The sequence below is a fragment of the Protomyctophum bolini genome, assembly GCF_963924005.1.
Source record: "Protomyctophum bolini genome assembly, chromosome: 8".
NCBI lineage: Eukaryota > Metazoa > Chordata > Actinopteri > Myctophiformes > Myctophidae > Protomyctophum > Protomyctophum bolini.
The window spans coordinates 571,034-581,988 of NC_137869.1; the positions used below are offsets into that span (position 1 = coordinate 571,034).

Sequence of the window (10,955 nt, forward strand, 5' to 3'; positions counted from 1 at the left end):
TAACAGTGTTTCTGTCCCTAAACATCCCTACTACTAGTAACAGTGTTTCTGTCCCTAAACATCCCTACTACTAGTAACAGTGTTTTCTGTCCCTAAACATCCCTACTACTAGTAACGGTGTTTCTGTCCCTAAACATCCCTACTACTAGTAACAGTGTTTCTGTCCCTAAACATCCCTACTACTAGTAACAGTGTTTCTGTCCCTAAACATCCCTACTACTAGTAACAGTGTTTTCTGTCCCTAAACATCCCTACTACTAGTAACAGTGTTTTATGTCCCTAAACATCCCTACTACTAGTAACAGTGTTTTCTGTCCCTAAACATCCCTACTACTAGTAACAGTGTTTCCTGTCCCTAAACATCCCTACTACTAGTAACAGTGTTTTCTGTCCCTAAACATCCCTACTACTAGTAACAGTGTTTCTGTCCCTAAACATCCCTACTACTAGTAACAGTGTTTCTGTCCCTAAACATCCCTACTACTAGTAACAGTGTTTTCTGTCCCTAAACATCCCTACTACTAGTAACAGTGTTTCTGTCCCTAAACATCCCTACTACTAGTAACGGTGTTTCTGTCCCTAAACATCCCTACTACTAGTAACAGTGTTTCTGTCCCTAAACATCCCTACTACTAGTAACAGTGTTTCTGTCCCTAAACATCCCTACTACTAGTAACAGTGTTTTCTGTCCTTAAAAATCCCTACTACTAGTAACGGTGTTTCTGTCCCTAAACATCCCTACTACTAGTAACGGTGTTTCTGTCCCTAAACATCCCTACTACTAGTAACAGTGTTTCTGTCCCTAAACATCCCTACTACTAGTAACAGTGTTTCTGTCCCTAAACATCCCTACTACTAGTAACAGTGTTTCTGTCCCTAAACATCCCTACTACTAGTAACAGTGTTTCTGTCCCTAAACATCCCTACTACTAGTAACAGTGTTTTCTGTCCCTAAACATCCCTACTACTAGTAACGGTGTTTCTGTCCCTAAACATCCCTACTACTAGTAACGGTGTTTCTGTCCCTAAACATCCCTACTACTAGTAACAGTGTTTCCTGTCCCTAAACATCCCTACTACTAGTAACAGTGTTTCTGTCCCTAAACATCCCTACTACTAGTAACGGTGTTTCTGTCCCTAAACATCCCTACTACTAGTAACAGTGTTTCTGTCCCTAAACATCCCTACTACTAGTAACAGTGTTTCTGTCCCTAAACATCCCTACTACTAGTAACGGTGTTTCTGTCCCTAAACATCCCTACTACTAGTAACAGTGTTTCTGTCCCTAAACATACCTACTACTAGTAACAGTGTTTCTGTCCCTAAACATCCCTACTAGTAACAGTGTTTTCTGTCCCTAAACATCCCTACTACTAGTAACGGTGTTTCTGTCCCTAAACATCCCTACTACTAGTAACGGTGTTTCTGTCCCTAAACATCCCTACTACTAGTAACAGTGTTTCTGTCCCTAAACATCCCTACTACTAGTAACAGTGTTTCTGTCCCTAAACATCCCTACTACTAGTAACAGTGTTTTCTGTCCCTAAACATCCCTACTACTAGTAACAGTGTTTCTGTCCCTAAACATCCCTACTACTAGTAACAGTGTTTTATGTCCCTAAACATCCCTACTACTAGTAACGGTGTTTTCTGTCCCTAAACATCCCTACTACTAGTAACGGTGTTTCTGTCCCTAAACATCCCTACTACTAGTAACAGTGTTTCTGTCCCTAAACATCCCTACTACTAGTAACAGTGTTTCTGTCCCTAAACATCCCTACTACTAGTAACAGTGTTTCTGTCCCTAAACATCCCTACTACTAGTAACAGTGTTTCTGTCCCTAAACATCCCTACTACTAGTAACAGTGTTTCTGTCCCTAAACATCCCTACTACTAGTAACAGTGTTTCTGTCCCTAAACATCCCTACTACTAGTAACAGTGTTTCTGTCCCTAAACATCCCTACTACTAGTAACAGTGTTTCTGTCCCTAAACATCCCTACTACTAGTAACAGTGTTTTCTGTCCCTAAACATCCCTACTACTAGTAACAGTGTTTTCTGTCCCTAAACATCCCTACTACTAGTAACGGTGTTTTCTGTTTCCAGAAGTGTTGTTTGTGTTCGCTGAGGGGCGGAGCCTTGCAGAGAGCCAATAACAACAAGTAAGTACACATGTCACATGTCACTGAGCCAGCTGATTGGTCACTGATCACTGAGCCAGCTGATTGGTCACTGATCACTGAGCCAGCTGATTGGTCACTGATCACTGAGCCAGCTGATTGGTCACTGATCACTGAGCCAGCTGATTGGTCACTGATCACTGAGCCAGCTGATTGGTCACTGATCACTGAGCCAGCTGATTGGTCACTGATCACTGAGCCAGCTGATTGGTCACTGATCACTGAGCCAGCTGATTGGTCACTGATCACTGAGCCAGCTGATTGGTACACAACATGTACCGTTATTCATGTTTGTTTTAAGAACTGAGTTGTACCTTAAGTCACATGACTGAGGTTAGACGACATGTGACTGTGCTGGGCTGTCCTCATTGGTCAACGTCAGTACAGTTACTGTACAACTGTACTGTACCAGGCAGTGACATGTTGTATTGTGTTGTACGTTACAGGTATGTGTGCAGTGTAGCAGTAATGTGTTGTACTGTGTTGTATTGTGTGTACTGTATGTATTGAGGACAGTGGTGTGGTGTCTCAGGCAGTAATTTGTTGTATTGTGTGTACTGTATGTATTGAGGACAGTGGTGTGGTGTCTCAGGCAGTAATTTGTTGTATTGTGTGTACTGTATGTATTGAGGACAGTGGTGTGGTGTCTCAGGCAGTAATTTGTTGTATTGTGTGTACTGTATGTATTGAGGACAGTGGTGTGGTGTCTCAGGCAGTAATTTGTTGTATTGTGTGTACTGTATGTATTGAGGACAGTGGTGTGGTGTCTCAGGCAGTAATGTGTTGTACTGTGTGTACATTCCAGGTGGGTTCATGTCATGTGTGCGGTCGCGGTCCTGGAGGCTCGGTTTGTCAACGTCACAGAGAGACGTCCGGTGGATCTGAGTGGAATTCCTCTACAGAGATTCAAACTGGTGAGCAAGTAGAACATTAACCAGTTGAGAATGTTCCCAGTCCTGTGTTTCTGCGTCTGTGTGTCAGAAACGTTACCTTTTGTAAGAAGTAAATTGACGTTAATTTCCTCTCTGTCTCTATTTTACCACTGTGAGAAGTTACTGTCTCTGTGTGTCATGAATGTTTCTTCTGTCAGAAGTAAATTAAGTAAATGCTTGTGTGTGTCAGAAGTAAATTGTGTGTCTCTGTGTGTCAGAAATGCTACTTCTGTAAGAAGCGTATGAAGAAGGCGTCAGGCTGCTGCGTGCAGTGCTCCCACGGCCGCTGCCCCACCGCCTACCACCCCACCTGCGCCCAGGCCGCCGGCGTCCTGATGCAGCCGGACGACTGGCCCTTCATGGTCTACGTCACCTGCTGCCGCCACAAAGGACCCACGCCTATAGAGGTAAACACAGAGGACCCCCAGGGGTCCCTCAAAGGACCCACCCTATAGAGGTAAACACAGAGGACCCCCAGGGGTCCCTCAAAGGACCCACCCTATAGAGGTAAACACAGAGGACCCCCAGGGGTCCCTCAAAGGACCCACCCTATAGAGGTAAACACAGAGGACCCCCAGGGGTCCTTGAGGGAGTTCCAGGGGGTAGGATACGACAGGAAGCATGCACATCTCCAGACATTCTACAGGTGCTGGTCAAAAATATATGTACAATGAAAAAGGAAGGGATGTCCGCACACTGAATTGAAGCTCCCGGGGAAATTATTTATTTGTAACAACGTTTCGACCACTGTGGGTCTTCGTCAGGCATCAGGGGGTCCACCAGGGGGTCCCTGAGGGAGTTCCAGGGGTCCCCCAGCTAAAGGATAGTTTAGAACCAAATGGGACCCTTATGGGTCTGTAACTCTGAGAGTGTACCAATGTACACTCTCAGAGTTACATTAACATTGATTTTACAATATAAATTGGGGGTCCCAGAGATAGAAATGCCATTAAATAGAGTGGACCGTAGCATAATTCAGGTCAAACCTGAGGGGCCCTTGAAATGAAAATGGTTGAAAATCACTGCAAGAGCCGTAAAGATCTTTTCTTATGAGGCTCCCTGGCATGTATTTTCCACCGGCTAATTAGTGTCATGGGAGGTCCTTGACATGGAAAGGTTTGGGAACCAGTGGTAATGATTCAGACACAAAGGACCTGCTCCTATAGACGTAATGAATCATTCGTTTTGGGTTCCATTTCATCCATCTTCAACCGCTTATCCGTAGTTGGGTCGCGGAGGCAACAGGATTGCAGGATTCCTGTTGTGTTTGAAGGTTTCACCGAGCTGCCAACACATGGACGTGTGTTTGCTGCTGCCGGGTGAAACCTTAACGCATTTAGACCTGACATCAAAATAAATAAAAATGTCTTCTAAATCCTGGCAGTTTTCTGAAATACCTCATGTTTCTATATCAGTGGTGCTCAATATTTCATGTCAAGAACCCCACAAATTATATGTATTTGGCCACCGACCCCCATCTGAAAATGTGTTTTTCCAGGGACCCCCCCCCCCCAGAAGCACATATGTGAGTGCCTATTATCCTATTGGATACAAAGTGGTATTATTTTTGTGTACAGTACTACCACAGTAACATTTTTTTTTTTTGTGTAACGTGTGGTTACGTGTTGTGTAACAGCGTAACAAGGCAGCCATGCAGGAGCTGACGGTGGGCCAGAAGGTGATCTGCAAGCATAAAAATGGCCGCTACTACCAGTGTGACGTGGTGCAGCTGTCCAAGGAGACCTTCTACGAGGTCAACTTTGACGACGGATCCTTCAGCGACAACCTGTTCCCCGAGGACATTGTGGTAAGACCCTTTAGCTGTCCTCTGAGTGGTAAGACCCTTTAGCTGTTCCCCGAGTGGTAAGACCCTTTAGCTGTCCTCTAAGTGGTAAGACCCTTTAGCTGTTCCCTGAGGACATAGTAATAAGACCGCCTCACTTCAACCCTAAATACATACATTTTCAGGTCGGTTTTATTTTTTACCAATTGTATCCAATCAGGAGTCAGAACGGTGTCCAGATGGTCCTCTATATGTTTTTTCTCCACAGAGTCAGAACTGTGTCCAGATGGGTCCTCTATATGGTTTTTCTCCACAGAGTCAGAACTGTGTCCAGATGGATCCTCTATATGTTTTTTCTCCACAGAGTCAGAACTGTGTCCAGAGTGTCCTCTATATGTTTTTTCTCCACAGTCAGAACTGTGTCCAGATGGGTCCTCTATATGGTCTTTCTCCACTGTCAGAACTGTGTCCAGATGGGTCCTCTATATGGTTTTTCTCCACAGAGTCAGAACTGTGTCCAGATGGTCCTCTATATGGTTTTTCTCCACAGTCAGAACTGTGTCCAGATGGGTCCTCTATATGTTTTTTTCTCCACAGAGTCAGAACTGTGTCCAGATGGGTCCTCTATATGGTTTTTCTCCACAGAGTCAGAACTGTGTCCCGATGGTTCCTCTATATGGTTTTTATCCACAGAGTCAGAACTGTGTCCAGATGGTTCCTCTAAATGTTTTTTCTCCACAGAGTCAGAACTGTCCAGATGGTCCTCTATATGGTTTTTCTCCAGTCAGAACCGTGTCCAGATGGTTCCTCTATATGGTTTTTCTCCAGTCAGAACCGTGTCCAGATGGTTCCTCTATATGGTTTTTCTCCAGAGTCAGAACGGTGTCCAGATGGTCCTCTATATGGTTTTTCTCCACAGAGTCAGAACTGTGTCCAGATGGGTCTTCTATATGGTGGGTCCTCTATATGGTTTTTCTCCACAGAGTCAGAACTGTGTCTAGATGGGTCCTCTATATGGTTTTTCTCCACAGAGTCAGAACTGTGTCCAGATGGTCCTCTATATGGTTTTTCTCCACAGAGTCAGAACTGTGTCCAGATGGGTCCTCTATATGGTTTTTCTCCACAGAGTCAGAACTGTGTCCAGATGGTCCTCTATATGGTTTTTCTCCACAGAGTCAGAACTGTGTCCAGATGGGTCCTCTATATGGTTTTTCTCCACAGACTTCAGAACTGTGTCCAGATGGGTCCTCTATATGGTTTTTCTCCACAGAGTCAGAACTGTGTCCAGATGGGTCCTCTATATGGTTTTTCTCCACAGAGTCAGAACTGTGTCCAGATGGGTCCTCTATATGGTTTTTCTCCACAGAGTCAGAACTGTGTCCAGATGGATCCTCTATATGTTTTTTATCCACAGAGTCAGAACTGTGTCCAGAGTGTCCTCTATATGTTTTTTCTCCACAGTCAGAACTGTGTCCAGATGGGTCCTCTATATGGTCTTTCTCCACTGTCAGAACTGTGTCCAGATGGGTCCTCTATATGGTTTTTCTCCACAGAGTCAGAACTGTGTCCAGATGGTCCTCTATATGGTTTTTCTCCACAGTCAGAACTGTGTCCAGATGGGTCCTCTATATTTTTTTTTCTCCACAGAGTCAGAACTGTGTCCAGATGGGTCCTCTATATGGTTTTTCTCCACAGAGTCAGAACTGTGTCCCGATGGTTCCTCTATATGGTTTTTATCCACAGAGTCAGAACTGTGTCCAGATGGTTCCTCTAAATGGTTTTTCTCCACAGAGTCAGAACTGTCCAGATGGTCCTATATGGTTTTTCTCCAGTCAGAACCGTGTCCAGATGGTTCCTCTATATGGTTTTTCTCCAGTCAGAATCGTGTCCAGATGGTTCCTCTATATGGTTTTTCTCCAGAGTCAGAACGGTGTCCAGATGGTCCTCTATATGGTTTTTCTCCACAGAGTCAGAACTGTGTCCAGATGGGTCTTCTATATGGTGGGTCCTCTATATGGTTTTTCTCCACAGAGTCAGAACTGTGTCCAGATGGGTCCTCTATATGGTTTTTCTCCACAGAGTCAGAACTGTGTCCAGATGGTCCTCTATATGGTTTTTCTCCACAGAGTCAGAACTGTGTCCAGATGGTCCTCTATATGGTTTTTCTCCACAGAGTCAGAACTGTGTCCAGATGGTCCTCTATATGGTTTTTCTCCACAGAGTCAGAACTGTGTCCAGATGGGTCCTCTATATGGTTTTTCTCCACAGAGTCAGAACTGTGTCCAGATGGGTCCTCTATATGGTTTTTCTCCACAGAGTCAGAACTGTGTCCAGATGGTTCCTCTATATGGTTTTTCTCCACAGAGTCAGAACTGTGTCCAGATGGTTCCTCTATATGGTTTTTCTCCACAGAGTCAGAACTGTGTCCAGATGGTTCCTCTATATGGTTTTTCTCCACAGAGTCAGAACTGTGTCCAGATGGTCCTCTAAATGGTTTTTCTCCACAGAGTCAGAACTGTGTCCAGATGGTCCTCTAAATGGTTTTTCTCCACAGAGTCAGAACTGTGTCCAGATGGGTCCTCTATATGGTTTTTCTCCACAGAGTCAGAACTGTGTCCAGATGGGTCCTCTATATGGTTTTTCTCCACAGAGTCAGAACTGTGTCCAGATGGGTCCTCTATATGGTCTTTCTCCACAGTCAGAACTGTGTCCAGATGGTCCTCTATATGGTTTTTCTCCACAGAGTCAGAACTGTGTCCAGATGGTTCCTCTATATGGTTTTTCTCCACAGAGTCAGAACTGTGTCCAGATGGTTCCTCTATATGGTTTTTCTCCACAGAGTCAGAACTGTGTCCAGATGGTCCTCTAAATGGTTTTTCTCCACAGAGTCAGAACTGTGTCCAGATGGGTCCTCCCCCCCAAGGCGAGGTCGTTCAGGTTCGCTGGACCGACGGACTGGTCTACGGAGCCAAGTTTGTAGCAGCACACATCACCCAGATGTACCTGGTGAGAATATTATTATTATTGTTATTGTTTTTTGTTTTGTTATCATTATCATCATTATTAGTATTATTATTGTTATTATTATTAATATTATTAGAGCCTCTGTCTTCTACAGAGCTCTAGAGGATTGTTACGCCCCCCCCCCCCCCCAACCCCCCACACACAAAAACTAGCAAAAGTAAAATAGAAAACAAAGTCAAAACAAAAAGCACTATTTGTCCACCAGGTGGAGTTTGAGGACGGATCCCAACTAACGACCAAACGAGATGACGTCTACACTCTGGACGAAGAGCTGCCCAAGAGGGTCAAGTCTCGACTGGTGAGTAAAGGGTTAATCATGACTGACTGGTGAGTAAAGGGTTAATCATGACTGAGTGGTGAGTAAAGGGTTAATTATGACTGACTGGTGAGTAAAGGGTTAATCATGACTGGTGAGTAAAGGGTTAATCATGACTGGTGAGTAAAGGGTTAATCATGACTGACTGGTGAGTAAAGGGTTAATTATGACTGACTGGTGAGTAAAGGGTTAATTATGACTGACTGATGAGTAAAGGGTTAATCATGACTGACTGGTGAGTAAAGGGTTAATTATGACTGACTGGTGAGTAAAGGGTTAATCATGACTGACTGGTGAGTAAAGGGTTAATTATGACTGACTGGTAAGTAAAGGGTTATGACTGACTGGTGAGTAAAGGGTTAATTATGACTGACTGGTGAGTAAAGGGTTAATTATGACGAAAAATAATTCTCACGATTTTTCAAAAATAGCAGACCTACAAGCTTGTAGATCTGCTATTTTTCAATAGCTAAAGCACAACATAATGCTTGAAACGACAAAAGGGGTTCCCGCGCTGAATGGGTTATCCCTAGAATGTCTGTGTTCTTCACAGCCATAGATCGGTCCAATCCGCACACGGATACCAGATTCACAGCCATAGATCGGTCCAATCCGCACACGGATACCAGATTCACAGCCATAGATCGGTCCAATCCGCACACGGATACCAGATTCACAGCCATAGATCGGTCCAATCCGCACACGGATACCAGATTCACAGCCATAGATCGGTCCAATCCGCGCACGGATACCAGACTGGCCTCATCTGCGTTTAAACTTTTTGGGTGTGAACCCAATAATGAATTCCTGAGAGTTGGAGTCACTCTGGAGAAACTCTAGTAGTTTAGTAGAGTTGGAGAAACTCTAGTAGTTTAGTAGAGTTGGAGTCGCTCTGGAGAAACTCTAGTAGTTTAGTAGAGTTGGAGAAACTCTAGTAGTTTAGTAGAGTTGGAGTCGCTCTGGAGAAACTCTAGTAGTTTAGTAGAGTTGGAGAAACTCTAGTAGTTTAGTAGAGTTGGAGTCTCTGTAGAAACTCTAGTAGTTTAGTAGAGTTGGAGAAACTCTAGTAGTTTAGTAGAGTTGGAGAAACTCTAGTAGTTTAGTAGAGTCAGAGTCTCTCTGGAGAAACTCTAGTAGTTTCACATTCATTTGAAAGAAAAGATTCAGTCAAATATCTCCACTTTTCCACGACGACATTCTCTCCGGCGAGGGGGAGGGGCCTGGAATGATTGTAGGACTGAACATATCAAAACATTTACAGAAAGGTACGGCACACACAACATAGGTGGTGTGATCAATTACTGTACTGTACCGTACTGTACTGTACTGTACAAGCCCTCCTCCCTGGCCCTGTGTGTGTCTGTGTGTTAGGCTGTTAGGCAACAGTGACACTTGGTGGTGAACAAACGCTATTTCCATGCTCGGACACAGCCAGGGACAGACCCAGCCGCACACATAGCTGTCTATAGGAGTGGTTGCACCACTCAAACATCTCTCTCTCTCTCTGTGTGTCTCTGTGTGTCTCTCTGTGTGTGTCTCTCTCTCTCTCTGTGTCTCTCTGTGTCTGTCTCTCTCTCTCTCTCTCTCTGTGTGTCTCTCTGTGTCTCTCTCTCTCTCTCTCTGTCTCTCTCTCTCTCTCTGTGTCTCTCTCTCTCTCTCTCTCTCTCTCTCTCTCTCTCTGTGTCTCTCTGTGTCTCTCTCTCTCTCTCTCTCTCTCTCTCTCTCTGTGTCTCTGTGTCTCTGTGTCTCTCTCTCTCTCTGTGTCTCTGTGTCTCTCTCTCTCTGTGTCTCTGTGTCTCTCTCTCTCTGTGTCTCTCTCCCAGTCCAAGGCGTCAGACATGCGTTTTGACGGTATCTTCGAGGACAAGGAGATCATCCAGGAGTCAAAGAGACAGAGAGTGATCAACTCTCGTTACCGTGGCGACTACATCGAGCCCGTCATCTACAGAGCCATCATGGAGTAACGGCGCCCCCTAGTGCTCACCATGGAGACTACATCGAGCCCGTCATGAGTAACAGCGCCCCCTAGTGTTCACCACCAGCACTGGCCCTACAGCAGGGTTCTCAACACTATCTTGCGCCACCCCTTAAAGGGGATAGTTCTGATTTTATTTTAACTTAAGCTGTATGAAATACTTGGCATTAATATAGTGGTTGCAACTCTATTGATTGATTGCCCGATTGAGTCCCTTGGTGGGAATTCTGCTCTGGTTCTGATTGGTTGAGTCCCGTGGTGGGAGTTCCGCTGTGGTTCTGATTGGTTGAGTCCCGTGGTGGGAGTTCTGCTCTGGTTTTGGTCAATATTAAGTAGTTCTGGTCATTTTGTGGGGGGGGGGGGGGGGCACGCAGTAAAAGTAAATTAATTCACAAAACTAACGTCATAATGTATTGTTGACCTATTTCTAAAATATTAGCGCAACTTTCGTTCAACTTTGACCCCTCCATCACACGGAACTATATTTCACCAAAACCAGAGCAGAACTCCCACCACGGGACTCAACCAATCAGAACCAGAGCAGAACTCCCACCACGGGACTCAACCAATCAGAACCAGAGCAGAACTCCCACCACGGGACTCAACCAATCAGAACCAGAGCAGAACTCCCACCACGGGACTCAACCAATCAGAACCCGAGCAGAACTCCCACCACGGGACTCAACCAATCAGAACCCGAGCAGAACTCCCACCACGGGACTCAACCAATCAGAACCCGAGCAG

The 10,955-nt window shown here is 44.9% G+C and overlaps 1 protein-coding gene across 2 annotated transcripts in view; it reads left to right on the top strand.

The window, feature by feature from the left end:
* Window positions 1-10,410, top strand: part of LOC308319640 (lysine-specific demethylase 4A-like) — a 46,706-nt gene extending 36,296 nt beyond the window's left edge. For both annotated transcript variants that reach the window (XM_080769746.1, XM_080769747.1), the window contains 7 exons: window positions 2,108-2,163; window positions 2,987-3,095; window positions 3,332-3,520; window positions 4,750-4,920; window positions 7,783-7,902; window positions 8,126-8,218; window positions 10,060-10,410. In XM_080769746.1, coding sequence (XP_080625872.1) covers window positions 2,108-2,163; window positions 2,987-3,095; window positions 3,332-3,520; window positions 4,750-4,920; window positions 7,783-7,902; window positions 8,126-8,218; window positions 10,060-10,200 — 879 coding nt within the window. In that variant the 3' untranslated portion in view covers window positions 10,201-10,410. The remainder of the gene's footprint in view (window positions 1-2,107; window positions 2,164-2,986; window positions 3,096-3,331; window positions 3,521-4,749; window positions 4,921-7,782; window positions 7,903-8,125; window positions 8,219-10,059) is intronic.
* Window positions 10,411-10,955: the final 545 nt, after the last annotated feature.